General features: G+C 47.7%; 3 protein-coding genes across 8 annotated transcripts; 2 read left to right on the forward strand and 1 right to left on the reverse strand.

The window, feature by feature from the left end:
• Positions 1 to 13,938, forward strand: mark3a (MAP/microtubule affinity-regulating kinase 3a). 5 transcript variants are annotated; one of them, XM_085932860.1, is made up of 19 exons: positions 1 to 601; positions 3,163 to 3,333; positions 3,684 to 3,737; positions 4,960 to 5,008; positions 5,546 to 5,611; positions 6,099 to 6,169; positions 6,566 to 6,622; positions 6,734 to 6,970; positions 7,032 to 7,151; positions 7,379 to 7,478; positions 8,274 to 8,386; positions 8,460 to 8,607; positions 8,724 to 8,938; positions 9,449 to 9,552; positions 9,691 to 9,825; positions 10,210 to 10,479; positions 10,983 to 11,009; positions 11,592 to 11,636; positions 12,677 to 13,938. In XM_085932860.1, the coding sequence occupies exons 1-19, from the start codon at positions 551 to 553 to the stop codon at positions 13,023 to 13,025; spliced, it is 2,382 nt and encodes a 793-aa protein (XP_085788986.1). In that variant the 5' UTR covers positions 1 to 550; the 3' UTR covers positions 13,026 to 13,938. The 5 variants fall into 5 exon arrangements, with proteins under 5 accessions (XP_085788986.1, XP_085788982.1, XP_085788984.1 ...); XM_085932856.1 differs by lacking the exon at positions 9,691 to 9,825 and having other exon boundaries at positions 3 to 601; positions 12,677 to 13,934; XM_085932858.1 differs by lacking the exons at positions 9,691 to 9,825; positions 11,592 to 11,636 and having other exon boundaries at positions 4 to 601; positions 12,677 to 13,933.
• Positions 13,732 to 16,624, reverse strand: ckba (creatine kinase, brain a). Its single transcript, XM_085932861.1, has 8 exons — positions 16,467 to 16,624; positions 15,435 to 15,636; positions 15,207 to 15,361; positions 14,992 to 15,124; positions 14,593 to 14,764; positions 14,408 to 14,531; positions 14,123 to 14,312; positions 13,732 to 14,038 (listed from the first exon to the last, which is right to left on the reverse strand). Exons 2-8 carry the CDS (start codon positions 15,625 to 15,627, stop codon positions 13,860 to 13,862), a joined length of 1,146 nt encoding a protein of 381 aa, XP_085788987.1. The 5' UTR covers positions 15,628 to 15,636; positions 16,467 to 16,624; the 3' UTR covers positions 13,732 to 13,859.
• Positions 16,625 to 17,440: 816 nt separating this feature from the next.
• Positions 17,441 to 23,173, forward strand: trmt61a (tRNA methyltransferase 61A). 2 transcript variants are annotated; one of them, XM_085932862.1, is made up of 4 exons: positions 17,441 to 17,723; positions 18,666 to 19,006; positions 21,288 to 21,554; positions 22,681 to 23,173. In XM_085932862.1, the coding sequence occupies exons 2-4, from the start codon at positions 18,676 to 18,678 to the stop codon at positions 22,947 to 22,949; spliced, it is 867 nt and encodes a 288-aa protein (XP_085788988.1). In that variant the 5' UTR covers positions 17,441 to 17,723; positions 18,666 to 18,675; the 3' UTR covers positions 22,950 to 23,173. The 2 variants fall into 2 exon arrangements, with proteins under 2 accessions (XP_085788988.1, XP_085788990.1); XM_085932864.1 differs by having other exon boundaries at positions 17,446 to 17,723; positions 22,684 to 23,172.
• The last annotated feature ends 104 nt before the right edge of the window (positions 23,174 to 23,277 follow it).

Below are 23,277 nucleotides of genomic sequence, written 5' to 3' on the forward strand. Positions count from 1 at the left end.
GTTCCGGTGTTTACGATACTACTTTTTCGGACTCCGGGCGAGGTCATTGAATGCCTCCTAATCCAGCCCAGCCACCGAGCACTCGTAGCCATTTTGGTCGCACCTAAATCATCCCAGGGAGCTGCTCGTCCACTTTAGGCCGCTCGCGATGGACCAAAACGAGCCGACGCCGAGGAAATACAACGTAGAACCCGTTTAAATCCCGCCTGCCCGACGACACTGCGCCGCCGCCCGACTTTGGAGGCCATGGCCCGTCGCTGCTAGGCGGATTTGAGAGCAAAAAAAAAAAAGCCCGGGGCGTTTTTTTGGGGGGGGGAGTGGTGGCTGAGCGGCCCCTCCGTCAAACGTTGGCCAAATTCCCTTTGGCCCGACGGGCCCCGGGAGTCGGGACGACTGGTGCAGCAACGATTTGCACGTTTTATTTTGTTGGCCACTCCAAAGTGTCGCTTCCACACTCGTTCGGAGATCCATGCGACTGTGTCCCTCTTCCGCCGCGGGATCGAACGAGGTGTCACCGGATCGCGAGTTGCTTAGCCTCGCTTGAAACATCATGTCCACCAAAACCCCTTTGCCCACCGTCAACGAAAAGGCGACCGAGAGTGTGAGTAGCCGTTTTGTGATGTTACGAGCTCATGGCATACAGTTTGCTGCGCATATCGGACTGAAACCTCGCGTATTGTTCTCTCCACCGCACTTCATAAACAAATCGGCTTCCTTTGCGGCCTCCCCAAATCCCCTCGTTTGTTGTGAAAACGCTTTGGGTTAGTTTTTGTTCTCAGTTACAAGTTGTGTCAAGTTCTTGAGCGGTAGTTGTTTATTTGGAACGTGTTGGGGGACACTTTAGGCCCCATCCGAGCTAAACTACAGGACAGACTCTACTTTGCGTGATGGCTTGGGGGGGGTATCCTATTGGCGACAAGGGTTATCAATCAAGGGCCTCGACCAATCGGGTTTGGAAGCGAATGTTATAGCTCCGCCTACTTGTGACCAGTAGAGGGCACTGTGCCTGACTCATTGCTCAAAACAAGCGCGACACAACCGAACGCACTTCCGACGTGCTTTGTCACAATAAGGCGCTGGTTATTTCTTACCACTGTACTGTTGGTTTTTGGAGTTTTACTGTAACGGTGTCTACTATTTGGACAAAACTGTTAATAAATATTACAAGCCGCGACACTAAAATATGTAAGCCCCATATTGGCAAACAATTGAAACAGACGAATTTCTGCTGTGCTTATTTTCACAAGGGTTGCAATGTTAATTCAGACGTGTAATCCCAAGAATTATTTTATTAAAAATTATTAAGAATTTTTTACAAAAAATATTTTATTATAACAGTATATGTTCTGTCAAAGGACTTGGACAATTATAACACTAAGTTGTTAAATAATGAATTAATTGATGCAACTCCTAATAGCCGTCAACTCCAAAAGACTTTTGGAATTAATACGTGGAAATACATTAGGAGGGGATAGGCTGAGATACTAACTGAGGGACTGATCAATTCATGGATTTTCCTCTATTTCCTCATCCATCCGCTGGCAGCCTTGTTGTTTTCCAGAGTGTTTGTCGAATGACAATGTGATGTGTCACATTTGCAGATAACCAACAACAAACGCTCGATAACGGCAACACTTGTGTCACTTGCGGGTCCGGTGTCATCAAAGGCCAGGTGGGCTTTATTTGGGGATGTCCCTCGGGCAAGAACCTGTGTTTTACCTGACTGCAATTTGGTCCAAGGTTGAAAATAAGCCACGATTCAAGATGACCTACTTGAAGTTCCAGGAGCTTTGCATCCTGGTAATTTGTAGTTGAGGGAGCTAAAAGCTTCCAATGTGTTCCTGGGACCTAAAACTTCCTAGATGTCATTACTGGTCCACATCTTTGGCTCCTGACAAGGTAGCGTGCAGCTAGATTTAGGGGGGGGCCCTCCCAAAATCCCTTTGACTCCCCTGGAAAAATATCGGGCTTTTATTCTGAAAGGCCAACTTCCCGCCGCAGTTGGCAGCCTGTCGTGGACTTGAAGCACATTGTTATTATTATCTGACTGCAAGCTCCCCCCCTGTCCTGGCCTGTGCTGGTTATCAGTGGGGAAGTTGCTAGCTGCATTGATGAAGTCTGCAGGGCCGGTGGACGTCTTCCAGCGGCGACATGACTGGCTCGCAGGCGGCCAGGAGGCACTCCAGCCTCGTGAGTAAAAACCTCAAGACCGCCAGCCAGACGGAAATGTTGCCTGAAACCATGTTTGGGTTTGGGGGGGGGTAATTTGAGGCTCTTTTGTGTTTCCTGCAGTGAGTGAACAACGTGACAGGTCAAATTTAAGACTTAAAGCATCTGTGATTGAGTAGGTGACGACATTTGGAAGTTGTTGGTTCAAATTGCGTTTGTAACATTTTTACTGCAACTGTGGGCTCCTATCTTTTTCTATCACTTTTCTCCAGGAACGTTCGGATTGCTGTTTTGCCTTTTGGATACAAGAACTGTTGGCTAAATGTAGTTCTGGGGCTTTTTATCAGAACCAGAATACCCTGTAAAGGCGGTAGTAGTACTTTTAACCTGAAGAAAAAAAATCTCAGGAATGTCCCAGAGTCCAAAAATGATGGGGTAATTTGGTTTTGGGTCTGATTGGGTTAAGTGCTCTCAAAAAGCTTCGGACCCGGTTGAGACGGACTCTGCAGTGTTGGCTGTATCTGATTTTGGACACATTCACACCTTGCGTTCTTGATACTTGTAGTCCCTGGAACTTGGGCGTCGCAGAGCCACATGTTCCAAGAAATTTGCCAGGACTTGAAAGTTGGATCTGCGTTGCAGCGTTTCAGCCAGCGTGATGGGGAAACGACTCTGTTGATACTGACTGACATTGATCCGGGTTTTTTTTTTTTTTTTTTTTTTAACCCTAGTTGCTTTTGAAAAAGACACCAGCACACACAGAAAAAAAAATCAATGCTGGTGAGAACTGCAGCCAGCATCAAAGTTCACGTGACCCCTTCAGACACGCAAGCACACGAATCGGGTCAACCCCCCTTCCCCCACAGATATAGTGAAGTAAATGTACTGTTTCTGTAAATATGTGCGGGCAAGGCTCAAGTCAAAGCAGTTTTTTTTTTTTTTGTTTTTTTTAATGTGTGTGTATTGTGGAATAACGTGTCGTCCCTCTTGCAGCATGCGTCCTCTCACAGCAATGCTCGCCAGTCGTCCCGCTCGGGCGTGCGTTCTCGCAGCTCCGATGAGCCCCAGCAGCCGCACGTGGGCAATTACCGCCTGCTCAAGACCATTGGAAAGGGCAACTTTGCCAAGGTCAAGCTGGCTCGCCACATCCTCACCGGCAGAGAGGTAACATTGCCGCTGCCGGTTAAGTATCTGAGCCTACCTCATAGTAATTTTGCCTACGTCATTTTTAAACATTCAGTTGATCAAAACTATCAATGCGCTAGCTCAAAATTTTGTTGTTGTTGACTTTGGCTCATAGGCTAATGAGTTGTAAAATTGTTTATTTTGATAATAAATCAAGAATGATTTCTGTATTCATAATTAATTTAATAGGGATGAATGAGCCCATCATTGATAAAATAAAAACGCCCAAAGGCCAAAATAACTTTTGTACTGAAATGGTACCTTCCTCGAGTGCATTTGTCTGGTTTAATTTTATTGTCATGTTGTTTTTTTTTCTTCTTTGGGCACAGGTGGCCATCAAAATCATCGACAAGACGCAACTGAACCCCAACAGTCTTCAGAAGGTAACCGGCCGTCAAATTTGCTCAAGTGTCTTACGATTGCCGATTCTGTGAGAAAGCGGGAAAGCGCGTCCGTAGTTGTCCCAAACTAGACGTCACATGCAAATGAACTCGGGCAAGTGGGATGAGCCTTTGTTTCTAATCATGCCCAACCCCATCGGAACGACTTTTGCTTGCAGAGTCGTTTCAATGGGGTTGCGATACCAGTTTGAGCTATTGGTGGTCGCTATTGACGGCCTCTGTAAAGAAGGCCGCTATTTTGCCCCACCCCAGGCGGGCCAGCAGTGGTTTTCCATCAGTTTTTCCGAAGCACGATCAATTTATAACCCTTTGTGTGTCAAAGGCTCCCAGATAAAACGACGAGCGAGGTCGCGCACGCAGACAAACAGGCGATTGATTTCCTCCTGTTTATTTTAAGAGATCCGAGCCGTCTTGAAAGAGGTGAAATTGCTGTCGTGTGAGGCTTTAAATACAGAACAGTCGACCCCCCCCTCACCGTAGCTGACAGCGACGATGAAGAGTTGACAAATGCCAGAGAGAGAGAGACCGGCGTCCCTAAGGATTGAATCCTCACGCTAATCCGGTTGATCAGACCTTTTGTCACATCTGCTGCTGTCCGGATGACCCGGCAGAGAAAATGAGGCATGACAATGGTCGCAACGGTTGCGGGCCGCTCTGATGGGTGACCGGGCTAGAAAATGGACGGCTTCCCTCTTTTGTGTGCGCAACAATTGGAGGACGTCCTGTCGGGTGCAAAGCGCTCCACCTGACTTATCAGCCGTCTCTTCACGTGTTGCTTCTTAAAAAGTGCCATGTCCAAAGCGGTCCCTAGCATTAGCCACACACTAATCCCAAAAGACACAAAGGAATAGCAGATGTTCGCCATCACATCCAGTGCTTTTCCTGGTGCTGGTCTTGATTTGAATATGGCTTCACCCCCCCTCCCCCCACATGCCTTTGAATTAAATGCACATTTTAAACGGCCAATACTTCACAAACTGGTTCTTGTTAATGGTGACATTGTCGACGTGAATTTAAGGTGACAGGTTTGTTTTTGTTCTTCATGGCCACTTTGTGTTTGTTAATGCAAATAATGTTAATTAATGCTGTTAATGCAGTCAGTTACTTTGTTTGGTTTTGTGTGTTTCCGGTTGTCTCAGCTGCCTTTTCATGAGTATGTATGTGTTTCTTCACACATTTATCTTCACTTTGTTTTTACATTCAGCTCTTCAGAGAAGTCAGAATAATGAAGATCTTGAATCATCCCAACATTGGTAAGTCGTCATTAGCAACTGTTCACTCAAGTTTGAATTTTGGCCATCAGGCGCTTTGCCATCAGAATCAGCAGGATGAGAATCATAAGAGATAGGCACCCACCGAGATGTAGTTTTTTATTTTTTAAGCCTGATGCCGATATTTGAGAAAAAAACTTCAGCTCACAAATTCGTTTAAGAAATAATAATAACTTTCTGGATCAATAACTTTCTGAATTACAGAACACTTGACTGTTTTACTTTGTCCTTTAACATTTGCCCAACTTCACATAATAAGGGGGAAAATCGGCCGATTTTCATTAGATTATTTAAATGGTCATGTGCTTGCATGTTTGAATGCCATTTTCTTTATGTTGCGAAAAAATAATTTCAAAAGCGCTAATATCGGCCTAGCATCATTTTCTGTCGGTTTGCTGGTCTTCCATCCCACCGAAGACTATTTTAGTCCACCTGCTACTCTTTCATCACCATGCACACCGAAGCGACCCGTCCTTGACGTATGTTGTGTGTTTGTTGTTGTGTGTCTCTTCCCGCCAGTCAAGCTGTTTGAGGTGATCGAGACGGAGAGGACACTCTACCTGGTCATGGAGTACGCCAGTGGAGGTGAGCGCACGCGCGCACACACACTCTCCCGTATCACATTTGTCCCCTCATCACATGCGCCGTCACACTTGCGTCGCTCTCTGCAATGTGCAGAGAGCCGCGCTCTCATTGCATTACTATTGATAGGAGCTTTGCGTCCGTTCGGCGGCATTGCAATGAGATGATTACCGGGCGGGTTGACTGAAGAGACGTCGAGTTTACGGCAGATCTCAAAAAGTCTGCACCCCCCCTCTTCGTACGAGAGCAACGCAGAGAAATAACTTCCAAAACTTTTTTCCCTTGATTGATGAAAGTGGCGGGGTGAGATATTGGGGTTGCACAAATGCTCACACCCTTTGAATAAGCCAGGCATATAGCTTTGTTTAGTACACAAATGTAACTAACAATTCTTTCTGTTGGATTATTTATTTCTTTATTGATTGATTGATTAGTCAATGAAGCTCCTTCATCTTGTCCTCACCATGCTTCCGCTTCCTGGTCCTTGCAGGAGAAGTCTTCGACTACCTGGTAGCACATGGAAGAATGAAGGAGAAAGAGGCCAGAGCTAAATTTAGACAGGTACGCCCGCAGCCTTCTGCTTTGGGCTGCACTGCACGGCCGCCGCGAAACGCGACACTCTTCCAAAGGCCGCTGTCGGGATTCCACAAGCTAATTAAGGTCGGGCATCACGCCATGTCACGTCTTGAAAAGGCCACTCACCAACAAGCGAATTGTTGCTACGCTAGAAAAAAAAAGTTGTTTTGAAATTTAGAGTCTTTTTTGTGTTTTATGTTGTTTTTTTACAATTGTCCTTTATTTTCTTTCTACAGTATTTTAGATAAGCTGCAACGAGCAACTTTGATTTATTAGCCATAAAAAGCCTCCGCCAAGTGCAGAGGAAATAAGCTTTGAAAGAAATGAATGAAACAATCGCGGCAGGACAGCTAAAAACTGCTCCTTTTCTTCCTCTTACAGATTGTATCGGCGGTGCAGTACTGCCACCAGAAGCACATCGTCCACAGAGACCTCAAGGTGAACGCGCACACACACGCAGCTCCCCCAAGGAACCAGTTTTTAACCAGTTTTGCGTTGCGTCGCACTTGCTCTTTTTGAGTAACCCGGTCCTCCGTTTGGCGTGCTCAGGCAGAGAACCTGCTGCTGGACGCTGACATGAACATCAAGATCGCCGACTTTGGCTTCAGCAACGAGTTCACGCTGGGCAACAAGCTGGACACCTTCTGTGGCTCACCGCCATACGCCGCACCTGAGCTCTTCCAGGGCAAGAAGTACGACGGGCCTGAGGTGGACGTCTGGAGCCTGGGCGTCATCCTCTACACGCTTGTCAGCGGCTCACTGCCCTTTGACGGGCAGAACCTCAAGGTGAGGTGGCACCTACCGCATGGCAATGCAAAAATGGCGCTGACTCGCCTCGCCTTTGCAGGAGCTTCGCGAGCGCGTGCTGCGAGGGAAGTACCGCATCCCCTTCTACATGTCCACCGACTGCGAGAACCTGCTCAAGCGCTTCCTGGTGCTCAACCCAGCCAAGCGTGGGACGCTCGAGGTGACGCCTCAAACAATTTGATCTTGAATTTCTTTTTCAATCTTTTGTCCTCTGAGTGATAGTAAGACCAGCCGAATAACGTCCACGTGTGTGGCGCTCGTGCGTCCGAGCGGGATCGATGATAATTAGTTGTTCCGCTGGCATTGATCTGATCGGCAGGACACCAGAACAAACAACTGTCAAGTGGTAGAGGTTGCGCAAAATCTAAAACTTTGTCTCCGCTGCAGCAAATCATGAAGGATCGCTGGATCAATGCTGGATTCGAAGACGATGATCTGAAGCCTTACGTGGACCCGGAGTTGGACATCGCCGATCAGAAGAGAATAGGTACCCAACAGGACAACCCACACAAAGCGCTCGTGGAATGGGCTGAAACATCGGCATCCTTTGCTTATCTTGGCGTTGCGTAACGAGGCTCTTGCGTGAGCTCTCATTTGGTGGCCCGAGCTCGCTGGCTCACTCCATTCCAGCGACCAAGAAGAAATGTGCTGTTAAATAAGTAAACACAAGCTGCTGCTGGCGAGAGGCAGCAAACTCGCGCCCGCCCCAACTTTGTGTCCCGGATAAGGGCTTAATGAAATAGTTGGGTGTGGGGGGCTGGAGTTTACGTAACAGCAGCAAAGCCGGGAGAGGGATCCCTCCACCTGTAAATAATTCAGGTAAAGGCACAGGGGACAAAATAGAGGATTGCAGCCTTATGACAAAAGTATTGGGCCACATAACACCAAGCAGCACTTTTGATATCCGGCAACGCGACAGAAGAGTGCCGGCACCTGAGAACGTCGCCATCAACATTTATGTCATGACAAAAAAACAACATGACTTGTTAAATTGGAGAGCCATAATTTAATTGTACTCGCACCTGAGCACGTCGCCATCAACATTCATGTCATGACAAAAAAACATTACGTGTTGAATTGGAGAGTTATAATTGAATTGTACTCATAGTTTTCAAAACAAAAATTCTATTTGATGATCGAAATAAATAATCACAAAAGCCCACACAACAATTATCTTGATTTAGTGCCTAAATCCTTTCTGAGCATTTTGGGCAGACGAGTGCCTGCAGTTTGCCGCCACCAATTTGTGTGTTTGTGTTTCTGTGTGTGCGCGTGCACACAGATGTGATGGTGGGCATGGGCTACAACCTGGACGAGATTCAGGAGGCTCTGGCCAAGATGAAGTACGACGAGATCACCGCCACCTACCTGTTGCTGGGCAGGAAGGCCTCGGAGGTAAGCGCCGTCTGTCCGTCCGTCTTGGGCAAGCGCCGGCCCCTCCTGATCCCTCCTGCCCTCTGCCCCCCAGGCAGAGCCCGGTGAGTCGGTGTCCAACAGCAACCTGTCGCTGGCCAAGGCCAGACCCAACAGTGAGCTCAATGGGCAGTCACCGTCGCAACTCAAAGTCCAGAGGAGCGCCTCATCTAACCACAAGCAGCGACGCTACAGCGAGCAAGGTTGGCATGTCAAATTCAGAAGCTTCATATCTTGGGCCTTAATATGTTCCTCGTTTGTTTACTTGGCTTGTTTTCTCTTTTTTTATGTCAATTCTAAATGCGCTCATCCTCTCCAGCGGGCCAGAACGCCACGGCGGTCACAGCCCAGCCCAAGCGCAGCCAGACGGCCGCCGTCGACAACGGAAAGGACGACAGCGGCGTCCAGCTGCGCAGGTCAGGAGCCCCGGGGAGTCGCGTAGCGCCACCCACCGGCCCGCTGCTGGGCAACGCCAACAACCCCAACAAGGCCGACATACCTGACCGCCGGAAAGCCGGTGCCGTCGCGCACGCCGTGAGTGGACGCCGTCGGGATCGCCTTAGACCAGTGGTTCTTAACCTGGGTTTGATCGAACCCGAGGGGTTTGGTGAGTTAGTCTCAGGTGTTTGGCAGAGCCTCCACTGCAGAGGTCCGAACACAGCTGATTTATCATGTAAATGTGATGATGCATCTCTGAACGGGTTTTGCAAAGGCAACAGCACACTGATTTGCAGGTATGTAATTTCTTGCGAGTTCATGCATTGTGTTGGTTTTGTTCTTTGAACAAGATGATGATCATGCACGGCTCATTTTGTGCACCAGTAAAATACATTTATGTCTTGAATTTGAAAAAAATATATATACATTTGTTTCTAAAGAGGGGTTCCGTGAATGCGCCTATGAAACTGGTGGGGTTCAATATCTCAGACAAGGTTAAGAACCACTGTCTTAGACGCTTGTCATGTTGCTGGCGTCGGCCGGAATCCCTGCGCCTCCAAAATGTCCACTTGTGAGAATGACATACCACTCGCGTTTCTCCTGTAGAATAACACGGCGTCGGCGGGGATGACTCGCCGGAACACCTACGTGTGCAGCGACCGCAACAACGCTGACCGCCTCTCCGTCATTCCCAATGGGAAAGAGAACAGGTGAGCGCCCGCTCCACCGCCCGCTCAGGTCTTTGCCCTCAGCGCCTTTTTGCCTTCTTTCTTTTTTTCCTTTCTCTCTTTTTCCCCCTCTCATTCTCTTGTTTGACTTCTGGGGGCGGGGCCCCCGCGGGCATTCAGCAGCAGTTGGGTGGCCCGTGCCGCCAGCCCTTCGCCTTCCTTGCGGGGCCAGGCGCCCAGCCCCTTGCACGCCTGCCAGGCGGGCTGGGCCACGCTGCCGCACTCCTACTACGCGCTGGACTACTGCTCGGCCAAGTAAGACAGTGGGGCGGGAGTCTGTCTCCCGGTGTCTGCGCCAATCCCGCACGTCAAGCCCGCTTCTTTTCCCGCCTCCTGCTCGTCAGACTGCGAGCTGGAATGACGAGTCATGAAATGTGTTTGATGACATCCGTCGTTTTTTTTCCATTCACTCATTCATCCTAATCTTCTCGTCATTTGTCCTCTGCCCTCAACTTTGACCCCTCCAGGCCCCCACCTCCACTTACCAGGCGGGAAACGCCATTTATATTTTTTCAGATTTTTATTGTCGTACTTCATGGCAAAAATGTACTTGTAATATCAAAGCGAATGGCAACAATTGAGTCGCCCCAAATATGCCGGCTGACCTGACGTGTGTTTTTTTTCCTTCCCCCTCCTTAGCGCATCGGTGTCCCCAGGTGGCCAGCGCAACCCGGTGGCGTCCACTCACAGTGTGGCCAACGCGTCCACGCCTGAGCGTTTGCGCTTCCCACGCGGCACAGCCAGCCGCAGCACCTTCCACGGCGGCCAGCTGCGCGACCGGCGCACAGCCACCTACAACGGGCCGCCTGCCTCACCCAGCCACTCGCACGACGCCTCACCGCTGTCACAGGCACGCAGCCGCGCTACCAGCAACCTCTTCTCCAAGCTCACCTCCAAGCTCACGCGCAGGTAGGACACTTTCTCCTCGCTTAGCTCGCATTTTTTCCCCCTCTTTTTGATGTTTCACGTTATTTGCTTCTTGTACTGCTTTTTCTTTTTATGACTGTTTCAATGTTAAAATTCTCTCTTTACTTTGCTCAACTGAGTACGGAACTTACAAATCTGAATCTTATCGTTACATCTGTAGGGATTCATCAACAGCAATTCAGAATTTTTATGTGGAATAAAAAAAGTGTTTTGTGTGGGAAGGCGCTCATTTTGAGAAGATTTATTTATTTAACTAAACAGAGGTGATAGTATTACAGGGACAACCTCGAACCACCAAAAGCCCGCCAATTGATTGCTCAGAGGCTCAAGCAGGTCAGAGATGGGACAAAATGGCTTCCCATCCTCCTTGTTGTGTTTTTCACCGTGGCCGCTTTCGTGTCCCTTTCCCAGTGTCCAAACATACGACGGGACATCGTTTGACGCTGTCTCTGTTGTCCCTCTTCCTGTGTGTGGTTCTGTTGTAGAAACATGTCGTTCAGGTTTACCAAAAGGTAGGACCGGCGCTGCCTGCCCGCCCGCCCGCCTGCGCTGTCGCACGACCGCTGGCACGCCACTAACATGCCGCCCGGCTGCACACTCACACGCTACATATTAGTTTCACAAATTTGCCTCAGACAAATATTTAAAATCTGTATGCAACTATTTTTTGTAAAAAAATGGCAATTTAAATGAGCATTAGTTGCACAGTGGCTTTCCCTTGCGAGTAGCGCCGGTCCGCCATACATACGTATAGAAGGCGTGCGTAAGTGCTACTCATGTCGCTGCGCTGCGTGCAAGTAGGCAGGCAGGGGGCGCCGTCCACCTGTGCCACAGCCGCCATCACGCTGTGTTCTTCCTTAACCCACACGAGTTTGCATCCCGTCATTTAAAAGCAAACGACAAATCCTGAGGAGTGCCCAGCGTGAAGTGGGACGTTTGTTGCCGTTGCCACGGTTACAGAGTGCCAGACACATTGAGAGCCGAGAATTTTTTTTCTTGCTGTTTTTGCTTGGATGGGAAAAAAATGCTAGCACCCAGAGCCACATCCTCTTCTTGTTTTTGTCTTCTTACTTGTCTTCGCGCATGTCCCTCAGAGTCTCCACAGAGTTTGAGCGAAACGGGAGGCTCGAGGGCTCAAGGTGAGCTTACCCGACCTGCCGCCCCGAAAACCTTCCTGTCTGGTGGCGCCTGGCCGGCCTCTTTCTACCTGCTGCCAAAAGTGGCATCCCAGCTTTACACCACCAATAAAACACCCTGTCATGTAAAAATTGCACTCCCGAGTGGACAAGGAAAACACTTGCGGCTCACATGCACTTTTAGGCAAAATCCGTTTCCATCCCATTCGTTAATCATCTATTGTAAAAATGTCAGATTGGCAAATTCACGTTGCAACGCCTCGTTTTCAATCGAATCTATGTTGCCTCCCTGACGTGCCAATTTTGGGCAGAGTCGGCGGGAAAGGGGCCACGGCATCCATAGTGCTCCCTCTTCGTCACATTTTGTCAGAATATTCTCGTCCAGTTTGTCTTGTTGGTTGCATGCCGTCACCGCCGTTGTGCTTGTTTTGTTTTGCCGTGTCTTTGCTCTTTCTGCATGTTGCTGTGTCAAACAAACGCCCCCCCCCGCCCCCCCCCCCGGGATGCCTGCTGCAGCATGTTCAAGTTGATGAATTCTTCCAGATGTTTCATTTGCTTTCCTTATTTTTGATACAAAAAAAGCAAAACATGAAAATGAAAATTACCAATTTACGGCTGCAAACTTGAATATTGTGGCCACAAAATACACTTGGACACAATTTTATATTTTGTAATCAGACATTTACTTATTGTGACCATAATTTGTATTTTCCCATCATAAATTTGTATTTGTGGTCAAATACACAAATATGTGTGTATTATACACAATACTAACTAAACTAGTATTAGTTAGTTTAATAACTACATTTTAGTTAGTTGCTAAATGTGTATTTAGCAACTAACTAAAATTTATGGGCCAAAACTTTGCCTTTTTGATTTAACATATTCTGCCCATATATTTTACATTTGGATTTGGTGAGTGTTTTGTGGCCACAATGAATGTCAAGACCTCCCCTCCACACACACACACACACACACACACACACACGCACACACACACGATGTATGTATTGTGTGACATTTGCTGTCGCGTGTGTCCACAGCCGCCACGTGCCCGTCGGAGAGGCCAAGGGCGACGGCAAGGACGGCAAGCCGCGCTCGCTGCGCTTCACGTGGAGTATGAGGACCACCAGCTCCATGGAGCCGGCCGACATAATGCGGGAGATCCGCAAAGTGCTGGATGCCAACAACTGTGACTACGAGCAGCAGGAGAGCTTTCTGCTACTGTGTGTCCACGGCGACGGGCATGCCGAGAACCTGGTCCAGTGGGAGATGGAGGTGTGCAAGCTGCCGCGCCTCTCGCTCAACGGCGTGCGCTTCAAGAGGATCACCGGCTCGTCCATGGCCTTCAAGAACATTGCCTCCAAGGTGGCCAACGAGCTCAAGCTATGAGGAGCCACTGCTACCGCCCCACGAGCTGTACAATCATCCATGTAGCAACTTTCCAAACGCCTCCTTTTGTAAGAAACTAAAAGACCAGCAAAGTATGTATCCATTCGACATACATCACCCACCTTTGTTTCCTTTTTTTTGGCAATAATCGCTCAACTGCTGACTAATACTTTGTTCTGGCCACACGGAGGCAACATAGTTGAGAGTTTGTGTCCTGCTGTTAATGTGGACACAAGAGAGAATTTCTAGTCTTATTTATTTTCTTCCCCCTTCCTAAATAAGATTAAAATCACCACGTAGCTTTTTTTCTTGTTTTCCGTGTAAATATTATCTCACATGGCAAATACTGTTTTTGTTCTCTTTTTGTGTTGGGGTTGGGACGGTGGGGAGGAGTAGAGATGGGCGTTTGTGATGGTCACATGACAGTCACTTCATTAAAATAATCAAAGTGGTGCGATACTTGCTGGAAGCAAAAGAGTCTGGGACAAATGCTCTTAAGTCAAATGTGGGCCCAGACAATTTGTTTCTTGGGCTAAAGTATTGGGACAAGTATAAAATCAATATATTGTGGAACTTGAGCAAAAGTCTACAAAATACAATCCAAATAATTACCATTGAGTGAGAAGTTATTTGATTCTGACCTGTGAGTTGAATAAATGTCCCAATACTTTTGTCCTTAGAGTGCTATTAACAAAAGCAGGACAAGTTCTCTTGGGAACAAATTTTATTGTAGATCCATCATTGAAATACACACACGGGGGTAGAGCGCGTTCTGGGACAAGCGAAGGAAAGGAAAGCAAGCCACAATTCCACCCGGCCGCGGCCTAGGTATTCCTACTTTTGCGCCGGCATGAGGTCATCGATGGGCTGGCCTTTCTCCAGCTTCTTCTCCATGTCCACCAGCAGCTTCACGCCATCTACCACCATCTGGACGAGCTCCACCTCCGAGAAACCGAGACGGTCGGCGTTGGAGATGTCGAATACGCCGCCGACTGCTGCCGTATCCACTCCGCCTGCACACAAAAAAAGATGCCCAAACGGTTTTTTTTTTAAGTCAGAAAATTTCATGTTTTAGATTCAAGTTCAGGGCAACCCACCAGTTCCTCGCTTCTGCAGACGAAGGCGCTTGAGGACCTCCTCGAACTTTGTGTGCTTGCTCATGTTGGGCAGCTTGACGTGGACGCCGGCGCGCAGGCCCGTCCCCAAGTTAGACGGGCACGTCAGGACATAGCCCAAGTGCTCGTTCCACATGAAGGCGTGGCCGCGGTCCTTGAACAAACTCTCAATCTGCAACGCAAAAACCACAGAAGCAGCATGGCGTTACTTTGCAGAAGCATGCGAGCGAGTCTTTTTCGAGGTCTTTGTAAGGTCATGTCATTGACCTTGGTGAGTCCGGTGCAGAACCGCTGGAAGACTTCCTTCATGTTGCCCCCCTTCTGCATGGAGATGACCCGCAGGTGGTCCTCCTCGTTCACCCACACCAGGAAGGTCTTGTTGTCATTGTGCCTACGACGCAATAGTCACATAAGGTCACTTGGGTGAGAGAGGAGTGGGAGTGAGTCCTCACCAGATGCCTCTGGCGTCAGGCCAGTCACGGGCCATCCCGGAGGCCAGCAACAGTGGCGAGACGGGCTTGTCGAAGAGGAAGTGGTCGTCAATCAGCTGCTGCTGCTCGGCGTCAGTCATGTTCTTCAGGGCGTAGTACTTCCCCTTCAGGTCACCGCTCAGCGACGCCAGAGCTGCAAAGTGAACTTTTTGTTACCATAGCATTTATGGCAATTTTGGGGGGGAGAAAAATCCAAAATTTCCACCCCTCAAGACTTAAGTGGCCCCAATTGAAGGTTGTAAAGTTTCTGCTGACTGTCGACTCTACTGAAATTTTACAGGCTCGTTTGCAAAATCAGGAGTAGTGTTATTCCGCCTGCTACCGCTAGAGGTGGCCCAACACCAGCAGCATTCCTTTTACCTTGGATGGAGAGCTCCTCTACTGCTCGGCGTTCACCGCGGCTACAGTGAGGCGGCAGGCAGAATCCACGGATGCTACGGCCCGTTCGCACCCGAGAACTCAGCACGTAGTTTGGGTCCAAGTCGTCGCCACCCTAAAAAAACAAAAAACGGCCACGTGTAACCATGCAAGCGCAGCGCCATTATGTGGACAAGTGAGCATTTGGCGCAACTTACCTGGAGGTGGTCGGGGTTGAGGTCAGTCTTGTGCTTGTCGGAAGGTTTGTAGCCTCCGTGGCGGTCCTGGATGACTGGGTCCAGGAGCTCCTTGAACACCTCGTAAGTTTCCTCGTCGCCTGCCACGCAGCCCACAGTCATGATGAACGGATGGCCTGGGTGCACGACAAATTTGATTGGATAAGATTCTCAACTACCCACCATCCAAGTCAAAAGGTAAAACCTCACCAGGGTTGTCGACGCCAGTCTGGATGACGTCATCAAGCGTGAAGCCGCTGGGCGTCTTCCTGGCCCGCAGTTTGTCGTATATGTCGGGCGTCAGCACCTTGGCCATGTGGTTGTTGTGCTGGTTCAGGTCCGGGAACTCCTGCGCCGACGTGTAGCGCAGCTTCATCTCGTTGTGCGTGTTACCAAACGGCATGTCTGCACCCTGACCCGCCGGGAACGGAGGTAGAGAAAGGAGACATCTACACGTGAGCAAACCGGACTCATCGGCGACAAGGTAAAGCCAACAAAGAACTCGAGAACTAGAGAAAGAGTCACTCAACGCATGATAAAACTGGAGGAGACAAAACACTGCTGACCCCAGACTTGAATTATCTGTAACTATCCATAGATGCCACAAGATAGCAGCAAAGCACCAATTATGGCCAAATGGAACGTTACCCACTTCAACATACACCAGTGACACCAAGACACCACTAGATGTCACTAAAGAAAAACTTTAGCTTTAGCCTGAACACAAAAGCAGCAAATAGGTCTTTTTGCACTCCCCCACCACCACACTCAAGGTTTTTGTAGTGCAAAATGTCTTAATTTTTATGTCATAACGCACATAGTTGGATTTGACGCATAGTTTTTAAGCAGTTTTATTTTTTTTTACTAAAATAAAATGTTTAGTACTGAGAGTTTTCACTGAAGCATATTTTATGGCTTTAAGACTAAGCTACTTGTCTTAAAAAAAAAAAATCTGTGGCAAATCCCATCTACTCCTGCAGCAAAATGAGTTTCCTTTCAAGAGTCACAACCAAGACAAAGTGAGATTCATGTTAAAAAAATTGGGTTGCACGATTCATGAATGGCCATTCCTGACAGACAACGAAGAGTACAGAACACAACTTGGCTTGGAGGCGTGGGCCCGCTATGCTGTCAATCGATGCAATTCATTGTGTGTCCGATAATAGGCCAATGCGCGTCATTCCATCATTCAATTTTAGAAATAGCTCCTGCACGCGCATGCATACAAATCCAAATTCTTACCTTTGCTTTGCAGATATGCGGCTGATTACTACAACTACTAGCCGGGACGGATACGAAGATCCCTATTTTTCCTGCAAACGTGCCAAAACAAGCAACAATCTGGGTCCGACAAAAAGATGCCCTCTCTTCTCAGCGTCCGCGGAACGACGCCAGCTGACATCATCATTTATAGAGCCCCTTGCTCGACGCACATTGGACGAGGCTCGCATCCATTCACGTCGTTCGTGACACGGATTGGACGACGCCTCCTCGCCTGTTTTTAATGCGTTATTTGTTATCATTTGTGGTAAAAGTGGGCATAATAAAATACCACAACCGCGTAAGTAATTGTTTTGAATAAATTCATAAACATATTTTGGGATTCAGAAAATGGATGACGGACGACCGGAATAGAGAAAACATTGTACTTTCAATAAAAACAAAATGGCATCAAAAATATGAAACTGATGCCTACAGTATGAATAAATTGCTCTTTAGTAAATACTTTATATTTGTACGGAAATATAATCTTGCCTGAAAGAGTGTCTTTTCACATTCACTATATCGCTTTATGGACTTTTGTATACAGTCAAATCATAAAATCACTAATTTGTTATGTATGTTGCACAAAAAACAATGTGGCCAAACATTCAAATTTTAATCAAAAGTTCATATTTTTGTTTGTTTTCTGCGGAAGAGTATTAGGGCCAGAGAAGAAGAAAAAAGGGGGTGACAATATTCCGACTTTAAAGTCAGGATTCTGAGTCAGAAAGGGGCAATTCTGACTTTATTCCCAGATTTCTCACTTTAAAGTCAGAATTCTGAGAAAAAAAACGTCAGAATTCTGTCACCCCGACTTTTTAAAGTTTACCGTAGAGTTCTCACTTTGGAGTCAGAATTCTGAGAGAAAAAAAGTCAGAAATCTGTCACCCCCTTTTTTTTCTTCACTGGCCCTAATCTTCTTCCGTATCTTCCGTAGTGTTCCACTCTGCAAGCAAAGAAATTCTAAAAACCACCTGCTATTTCTCGTTGCGGTAGACGTAGATCTACAAATGAGCTGCGCCATCGCATTTAGAGTCATCCGTCCACTCCAGGAAGTGTATTAGGCTACATTATGCGTCTACTTCCGGTCTATTTCACCCACCTTCCTGTAAACTCGCTGGCACATGTGGCTATATGCACGTCTACATGTCTTTATGCTTGTAATAGTTGCAAAAAGTTCATTTTTCGAAGTTAGTGCTCTCAGTGAAACGTAAAAGAAGCAGCGTTGTTGACGTGGTAAGTCCAGTTTTGACTGAATTCGGTTTTCCATTTTGTATTAGACAGGCAAGCTAACGTGGTTAGCACGCAAGTCATCGCGCATGCTCGCAATCTTAGTTTCACTTTTTGGAACCATCCTGTCCCATCCATCCATCCTTTTTCTGAACTGCTTTGTCCCCACGGGTGTCGCGGGCGTGCTGGAGCCTATCCCAGCCGTCATCGGGCAGTAGGCGGGGGACACCCTGAACCGGTTGCCAGCCAATCGCAGGGCACACAGAGACGAACAGCCATCCGCACTCATACCTAGTGACAATTTAGAGTCTTCATTCGGCCTACCAAGCATGTTTTTTGGGATGTGGGAGGAAACCGGAGTCCCCGGAGAAAACCCACGTGGACACAGGGAGAACATGCAAACTCCACACAGGAAGGGCCGGAGGTGGAATCGAACCCGCACCCTCCTAACTGTGGGGCGGACGTGCTACCCAGTGCTCCACCGAGCCGCCCCATCCTGTCCCGTAAAGTAATATTTCCTGGTTTTGTCTTTATCGGTTGTTATTGTGGAGGGTCTAACGCATCCCTGCATTATTATTATGAATCAAAAGTTGACACTGGCCTCATAAATGCTTGAATTTGACAAATGGCTAAATTGTGAGGGCGTTTAAGTCTAAGCAGTGTAATCTTATGTTCAGCTCAAGAACTTTTTAAACACGTAATACCTAACACCAATTTAATTTATCTCTTAAGTGACGTGATTCTGCCCGTTTGACCACCTTGTGCTAAGTTACCTCCAAAAAAGTATACTAGTGTATTATGCACTAAAAATAACAACATATTTTAGGGTGGGAATTTAACCTCTGGTTCCAATGCTGTACTTTGCTGTGTTTTTGTGTATCCTATTCACATGCAAATTTAGTCTGCGATAAACAGTTGATCTATTTTTGTTTCCTGCGCGTTTTACAGCAACCGGGTCATGAGTTTTGCGGAGTACTCTGAGGAGATCCGTGACGGCGACGTGGCAGTCGTGTACCTGGGCCATGAGTCCATGATGCCGGTGAAGGTGCAGCACGGGGGCCAGACACAGACGCGCTACGGCGCCATTCGCCATTCGGCCGATCTGATCGGCAAGCGCTACGGCGCCAAGGTTACTTGCAGCAAAGGGGGCTGGGTGCACGTGCTGCACCCCACACCTGAGCTGTGGACCGTCACGCTGCCACACCGCACGCAGATCCTCTACACCACCGACATCGCCACCATCACGCTCATGCTGGAGCTCAAGCCAGGCTCCATCGTCTGCGAGTCCGGTGAGAACCACCTTTCTGAACAAGCCGCCGCTCAATAATGACAATGTAGCAGGGATGAGAATTTTCCACGGATCCGCGGATTTCCGTATTTTTTGCCGTCTAAAGTATCATTTTTCCGTCTAAAGTATCATTTTCATGAATCATGTGAATCCGTTGAGAAAATTATTTTTTATATATATATGGAGGGGGAGGGACCAGCCAGCTGGCCGGGCAACGTTAGCCTTGGCGACTCGCAATCATTCCCCCGTCGCGATGGCATTTTTAGGTTTTGTGTATTCTCTGTCAAGATATGATCAGCTACGGAGGTCGCGGCGCTAGGAACATTAAAGGAGCACATCGAAACAAAAAACCACAAAGCTACGTTTTTACTTTTACTCGCCAAAACAGTCCAACATGCTTTAGCAGTTGTGTGAGTCTGGAGAGGGCGCCCAGACCATTGAGCATATCCTCCGAGATCATGCAGCCCGAACAACCCTGACTTGGTGAATGTGAATCAGAACACCCTAGAATGGTTGGCTGTTTGGCGTGACAAGGTATGATGATGACTTTTACAAGCATGTAGGTTTAGACAGTAACATGATGTTACATGTAAGCTAATGTTAGGCTATTGTCATGATATCATTAAAGACATATATACACACATATATATATAAACCCCCCCCCTTGCTTTTCAGTGCTTTTTCATCATTGCCATTCTCATCCCTGTTGTAGGCAAACCTGTTGCGTGTTTTGGTTAACGCTAAAGATTTGGTCTTCCAACGTACTTGAGTTTGTAAACGTCAAAGACGGCTTCAAGGAGACACAAGCAATATTTTTCGAAATGAATGAATGTACGTGACAATTTCGGAAAATTTGGAAGTGTTTTGGCTAAGAAGTGCTTCTCGCATTGACTTCCACTTGCAATAATTTCTGCCTTTCCTGACCCGGTGGCGGCAGTGGGGGTGTTTGTGAGCGTGTCATAGCGGTGCTTCATCATGTTCGCTCACATTGTGGGTTTTGCCTGCTGATGAATTCAAGGCGGACGTGGGCGTGCAAATGTTAGTCGTAGCCTTGGCATCAAATTGCCACGTCACTTGAGGCTGGTTGCCATGGAAACAGTGGCTTGGGTGGGGGGTCGACAATAAGATCGGTCAGCGTCCACTTTGAAGCTTCTCTGCTGGTCGTCCTAGCGACCAAGGTCCTTTACCATTCAAATCGCTCATCTGGCACGTCGTAGTTTGACTTTTACGCAGTACGGAGTTGTCGTCTAGAGCAGCGGTGGGCCCCAACCTTTTTAGTGCCACAGACCGGTTACGTGTCAGAAATATTTTTGCGGACCGGCCTTTAAATAAATAATACATTTATATAAATAAATAATACATGTATAATAACTATATAAATACGATGAAATAAAATTGTACGACTGACATAAAAACAAGTATAAACGACATAAAAATAAAACTCACCTTCACGTTGAATTAGTGGGAGCACTGAGCTTGTTTCTCAGAAACGAGCCGGTCCCATCTAGTGGTTAAGGTTTGTCTTTTAATACAGGATGCTTGGTCTCCATGTGCCGAAGCAGTTTTGAAGGTTTCATTGCCTCGTTAGCTAGCCTGTCGCCACATATTATGGGCTTGGTGCATCAGAGTCACCTGTGGCGATAAATCCATATCTTAATTAGGACTCCAGAAATGTTCTTTTAAATGCAGTTTTCTTTTTCTTAGAAGTCGTAGCCTCTTCTTCTTCCGTCTCCTCATTGGGCTTTTTTCCCTTTCCGAAGAAGCTTTCCAAACAGCTCTGTTTTGTGCTCATTTTTGCTTGCTTCGCGGGCTCGACTGAGGTGACATGTCACGTGACCGAGACGAGCCTTCTTGACCTGAACCAACAGATGTAATTGGGAGAGAATCACCTTTTTTTTTTAAAATATTTTTCTAAATAAATTCTTACTCTTTTTTGCTAGCTTTGCGGGCTCGACTAAGGAAACATGTCACGTGACCGGGATGACCGTCTTGACCTAAATTAATTGATCGTCGATTAAAAAAATAAAAAGAAAGAAATTCTATGTGGCTTGGCGGCCCAATACCAAGTGACCCACGGACCGGTGCCAATGGTTGGGGACCACTGGTCTAGAGTTTTTCTCATCCCGCTAGTCTTCGTCGTAATCATTTTAATTGTGAAGTTTTACTCTTCACATTGCTTTGTTTTATTCTGTTGTTTAGCATTCCCATGTGAAGTCTGAAATTTTTCAGGATTCCTCCCAGCGTCTCACTCACAAAATGTGTTTTCTTTTTTTTTTTTCCAGGTACAGGCAGCGGGTCTTTGTCTCACGCCATTTTGCGCAGCATCGCACCGACGGGCCACCTTCACACGGTGGAGTTCCACCAACAGCGCGCCCAAAAGGCAGAGGTGGAGTTCGCCGAGCACCACGTGGACCACCTGGTCACCGTCACCTGCGCCGACGTCTGCAAGGACGGCTTTGGGGTGGCGGGCGTGGCTGACGCCGTCTTCCTGGACATCCCCAGCCCCTGGGAGGCCGTGCTGCACGCCAAGACCGCCCTCAAAGCGCACGGTAAGCGCACTTGGGCGGACACGTGGGTGAGACGACGCTGAGCTATTTAGCGTTGACATTCAACAATCAAGAGGCTTTAGCGTCAGACGATTCTGACGTTGCGTCATGAAACCAAATCTTTGTTAAAACGCTCTCGAAAACTTTTATGACAAAAGTAATTGAAGACAGTCAAACATCTTTTTGAATGCTCCTTGGTAAAAACATCCAAGACAGTTTATGAAAACCGTCGCAACGTGCAAGGCGAAGGCAGCGGGCAAGATGCTGGAGATGCTCACGGCCCGTCTTGACTGCCTTTTATGGAGTCGCCACCGCGCGACTGCAGGTCTCGTCTCGCATGTCCATAGAGGGCTGCGCCGCGGCAAGGTCACGTGACCGCATTTGCGTCCTCCCAAAAGTGGAACTTGGTAAGAGGACTGGCCCGTAAGCGCAGCAACAAAACAAAATACGATTTTGTCTTCTTCACTTCTTCAGTTTCAGTTTTTAGCAGAATGCTTCAGTTTGCAAGTTCTTCTCTGCTCTCTCTCTCGTTCCCTCGCCTAGCTCGTAACTCTTGTCGTGGATTTGGTGAGCCGCCCGACTTCCTTGTTTAGAATAAAGCTGCTCTCCATCAGGTCCTTGACATCCTGAGCCCGCCCCTCAGGACCCCCCCCCCCCCACACACACACACACACACACACTGCCCCACCACATTTTGCAATCCTTCCAGCCCCTTTCCATGATGTAAGCGCATAAAACAAATAAGAGCCCAACAATGCGCCCAGTTGTGGCAACAGCACTGTTGATTGGTTGCCCGTTGAGCTTGTTTAATCATCAACCGCCTCCCCTGCCTGTGGGTTGCCACAGAGACCGTCCACTTTATGGCCGCCTCGCCCCATTCGCTTGCCGGCAATGTGGTCCCCTCCCAAAAAGAAAGAGGGTAAACCTCACCCCATTGCAGGGCTTGCATTTGTCGTTTGGTTTTCTTTCGGCAAGCCCTTTTTATGTTTTCCCCCACCGGCCATGTTTCCAATGGCCATGCTAGCGGTGTGTCGTTTGACCCCCACCCACCCCACCGGCCATGTTTCCGATGGCCATTCTAGCAACATCCACCAGTTTCATGATGACTTTACGTGTTGTGTTTTCCCAGCAGGAGGTCGCATGTGCTCATTCTCTCCGTGTATGGAGCAAGTTCAGAGGACATGCCAGGCTTTGTTGGCTCACAACTTTGAGGAGGTGGAAACCTTGGAGGTGGTGCTGAGGGTTCACGAAGTCCGCACTGTTTCAATGCCGCTCCCCGACTTTGGGCCCCTTCCCGCCTCCAATCACGCCGCTCTCTCCTTGAAGACGACCACGCCGCCCCGCGAGATGCCCGCCCACACCGGGTACCTTACGTTCGCCACCAAACCCAGAACATAGTCAAGTTTGCTTTTCAATGGCATTTTTTTTTTTAAGTAATCTTGGTTGCTTGCATCAAGCTGACATTACAACTTGTTATTTTTTATACATTTGTTGAAATTACTTCAGAAAACAAACATCAGGCAAAAAGGTTCTTTTTTTTTTTTATTCATTTATTGTGATAAATTGTAAATGTTTGTATAAAACAGCAAGTTCACAAAAGTTCAAATGTTTTTTTTTTTTCAATTCAAAATTTAAATAAAAAAATACAGTTAAAAAAAATGTCTTTTTATTGTTGTTCACTCAGTCGAATGTTGAAAGATATTGGCTATTTCTTTTATACAAATAT

This window comes from Syngnathus leptorhynchus, chromosome 15 (assembly GCF_054491065.1).
Source record: "Syngnathus leptorhynchus isolate UIUO chromosome 15, UIUO_Slep, whole genome shotgun sequence".
NCBI classification, from domain to species: domain Eukaryota; kingdom Metazoa; phylum Chordata; class Actinopteri; order Syngnathiformes; family Syngnathidae; genus Syngnathus; species Syngnathus leptorhynchus.

Excerpts from the sequence above, each read along its gene's own strand:
- ckba (XM_085932861.1), bottom strand. The coding sequence starts at position 15,627 with ATGCCGTTTGGTAACACGCACAACGAGATGAAGCTGCGCTACACGTCG. Across the intron at positions 14,532-14,592 it reads CCTGACGCCAGAGGCATCTG|GCACAATGACAACAAGACCT; the intron begins GTGAGGACTCAC and ends ATTGCGTCGTAG. Across the intron at positions 14,039-14,122 it reads TCTGCAGAAGCGAGGAACTG|GCGGAGTGGATACGGCAGCA; the intron begins GTGGGTTGCCCT and ends TTTTGTGTGCAG.
- mark3a (XM_085932860.1), top strand. The coding sequence starts at position 551 with ATGTCCACCAAAACCCCTTTGCCCACCGTCAACGAAAAGGCGACCGAG. Across the intron at positions 6,170-6,565 it reads CCAGAGCTAAATTTAGACAG|ATTGTATCGGCGGTGCAGTA; the intron begins GTACGCCCGCAG and ends TTCCTCTTACAG. Across the intron at positions 11,010-11,591 it reads TCGTTCAGGTTTACCAAAAG|AGTCTCCACAGAGTTTGAGC; the intron begins GTAGGACCGGCG and ends CATGTCCCTCAG.
- trmt61a (XM_085932862.1), top strand. The coding sequence starts at position 18,676 with ATGAGTTTTGCGGAGTACTCTGAGGAGATCCGTGACGGCGACGTGGCA. Across the intron at positions 19,007-21,287 it reads CTCCATCGTCTGCGAGTCCG|GTACAGGCAGCGGGTCTTTG; the intron begins GTGAGAACCACC and ends TTTTTTTTCCAG. Across the intron at positions 21,555-22,680 it reads GACCGCCCTCAAAGCGCACG|CAGGAGGTCGCATGTGCTCA; the intron begins GTAAGCGCACTT and ends GTGTTTTCCCAG.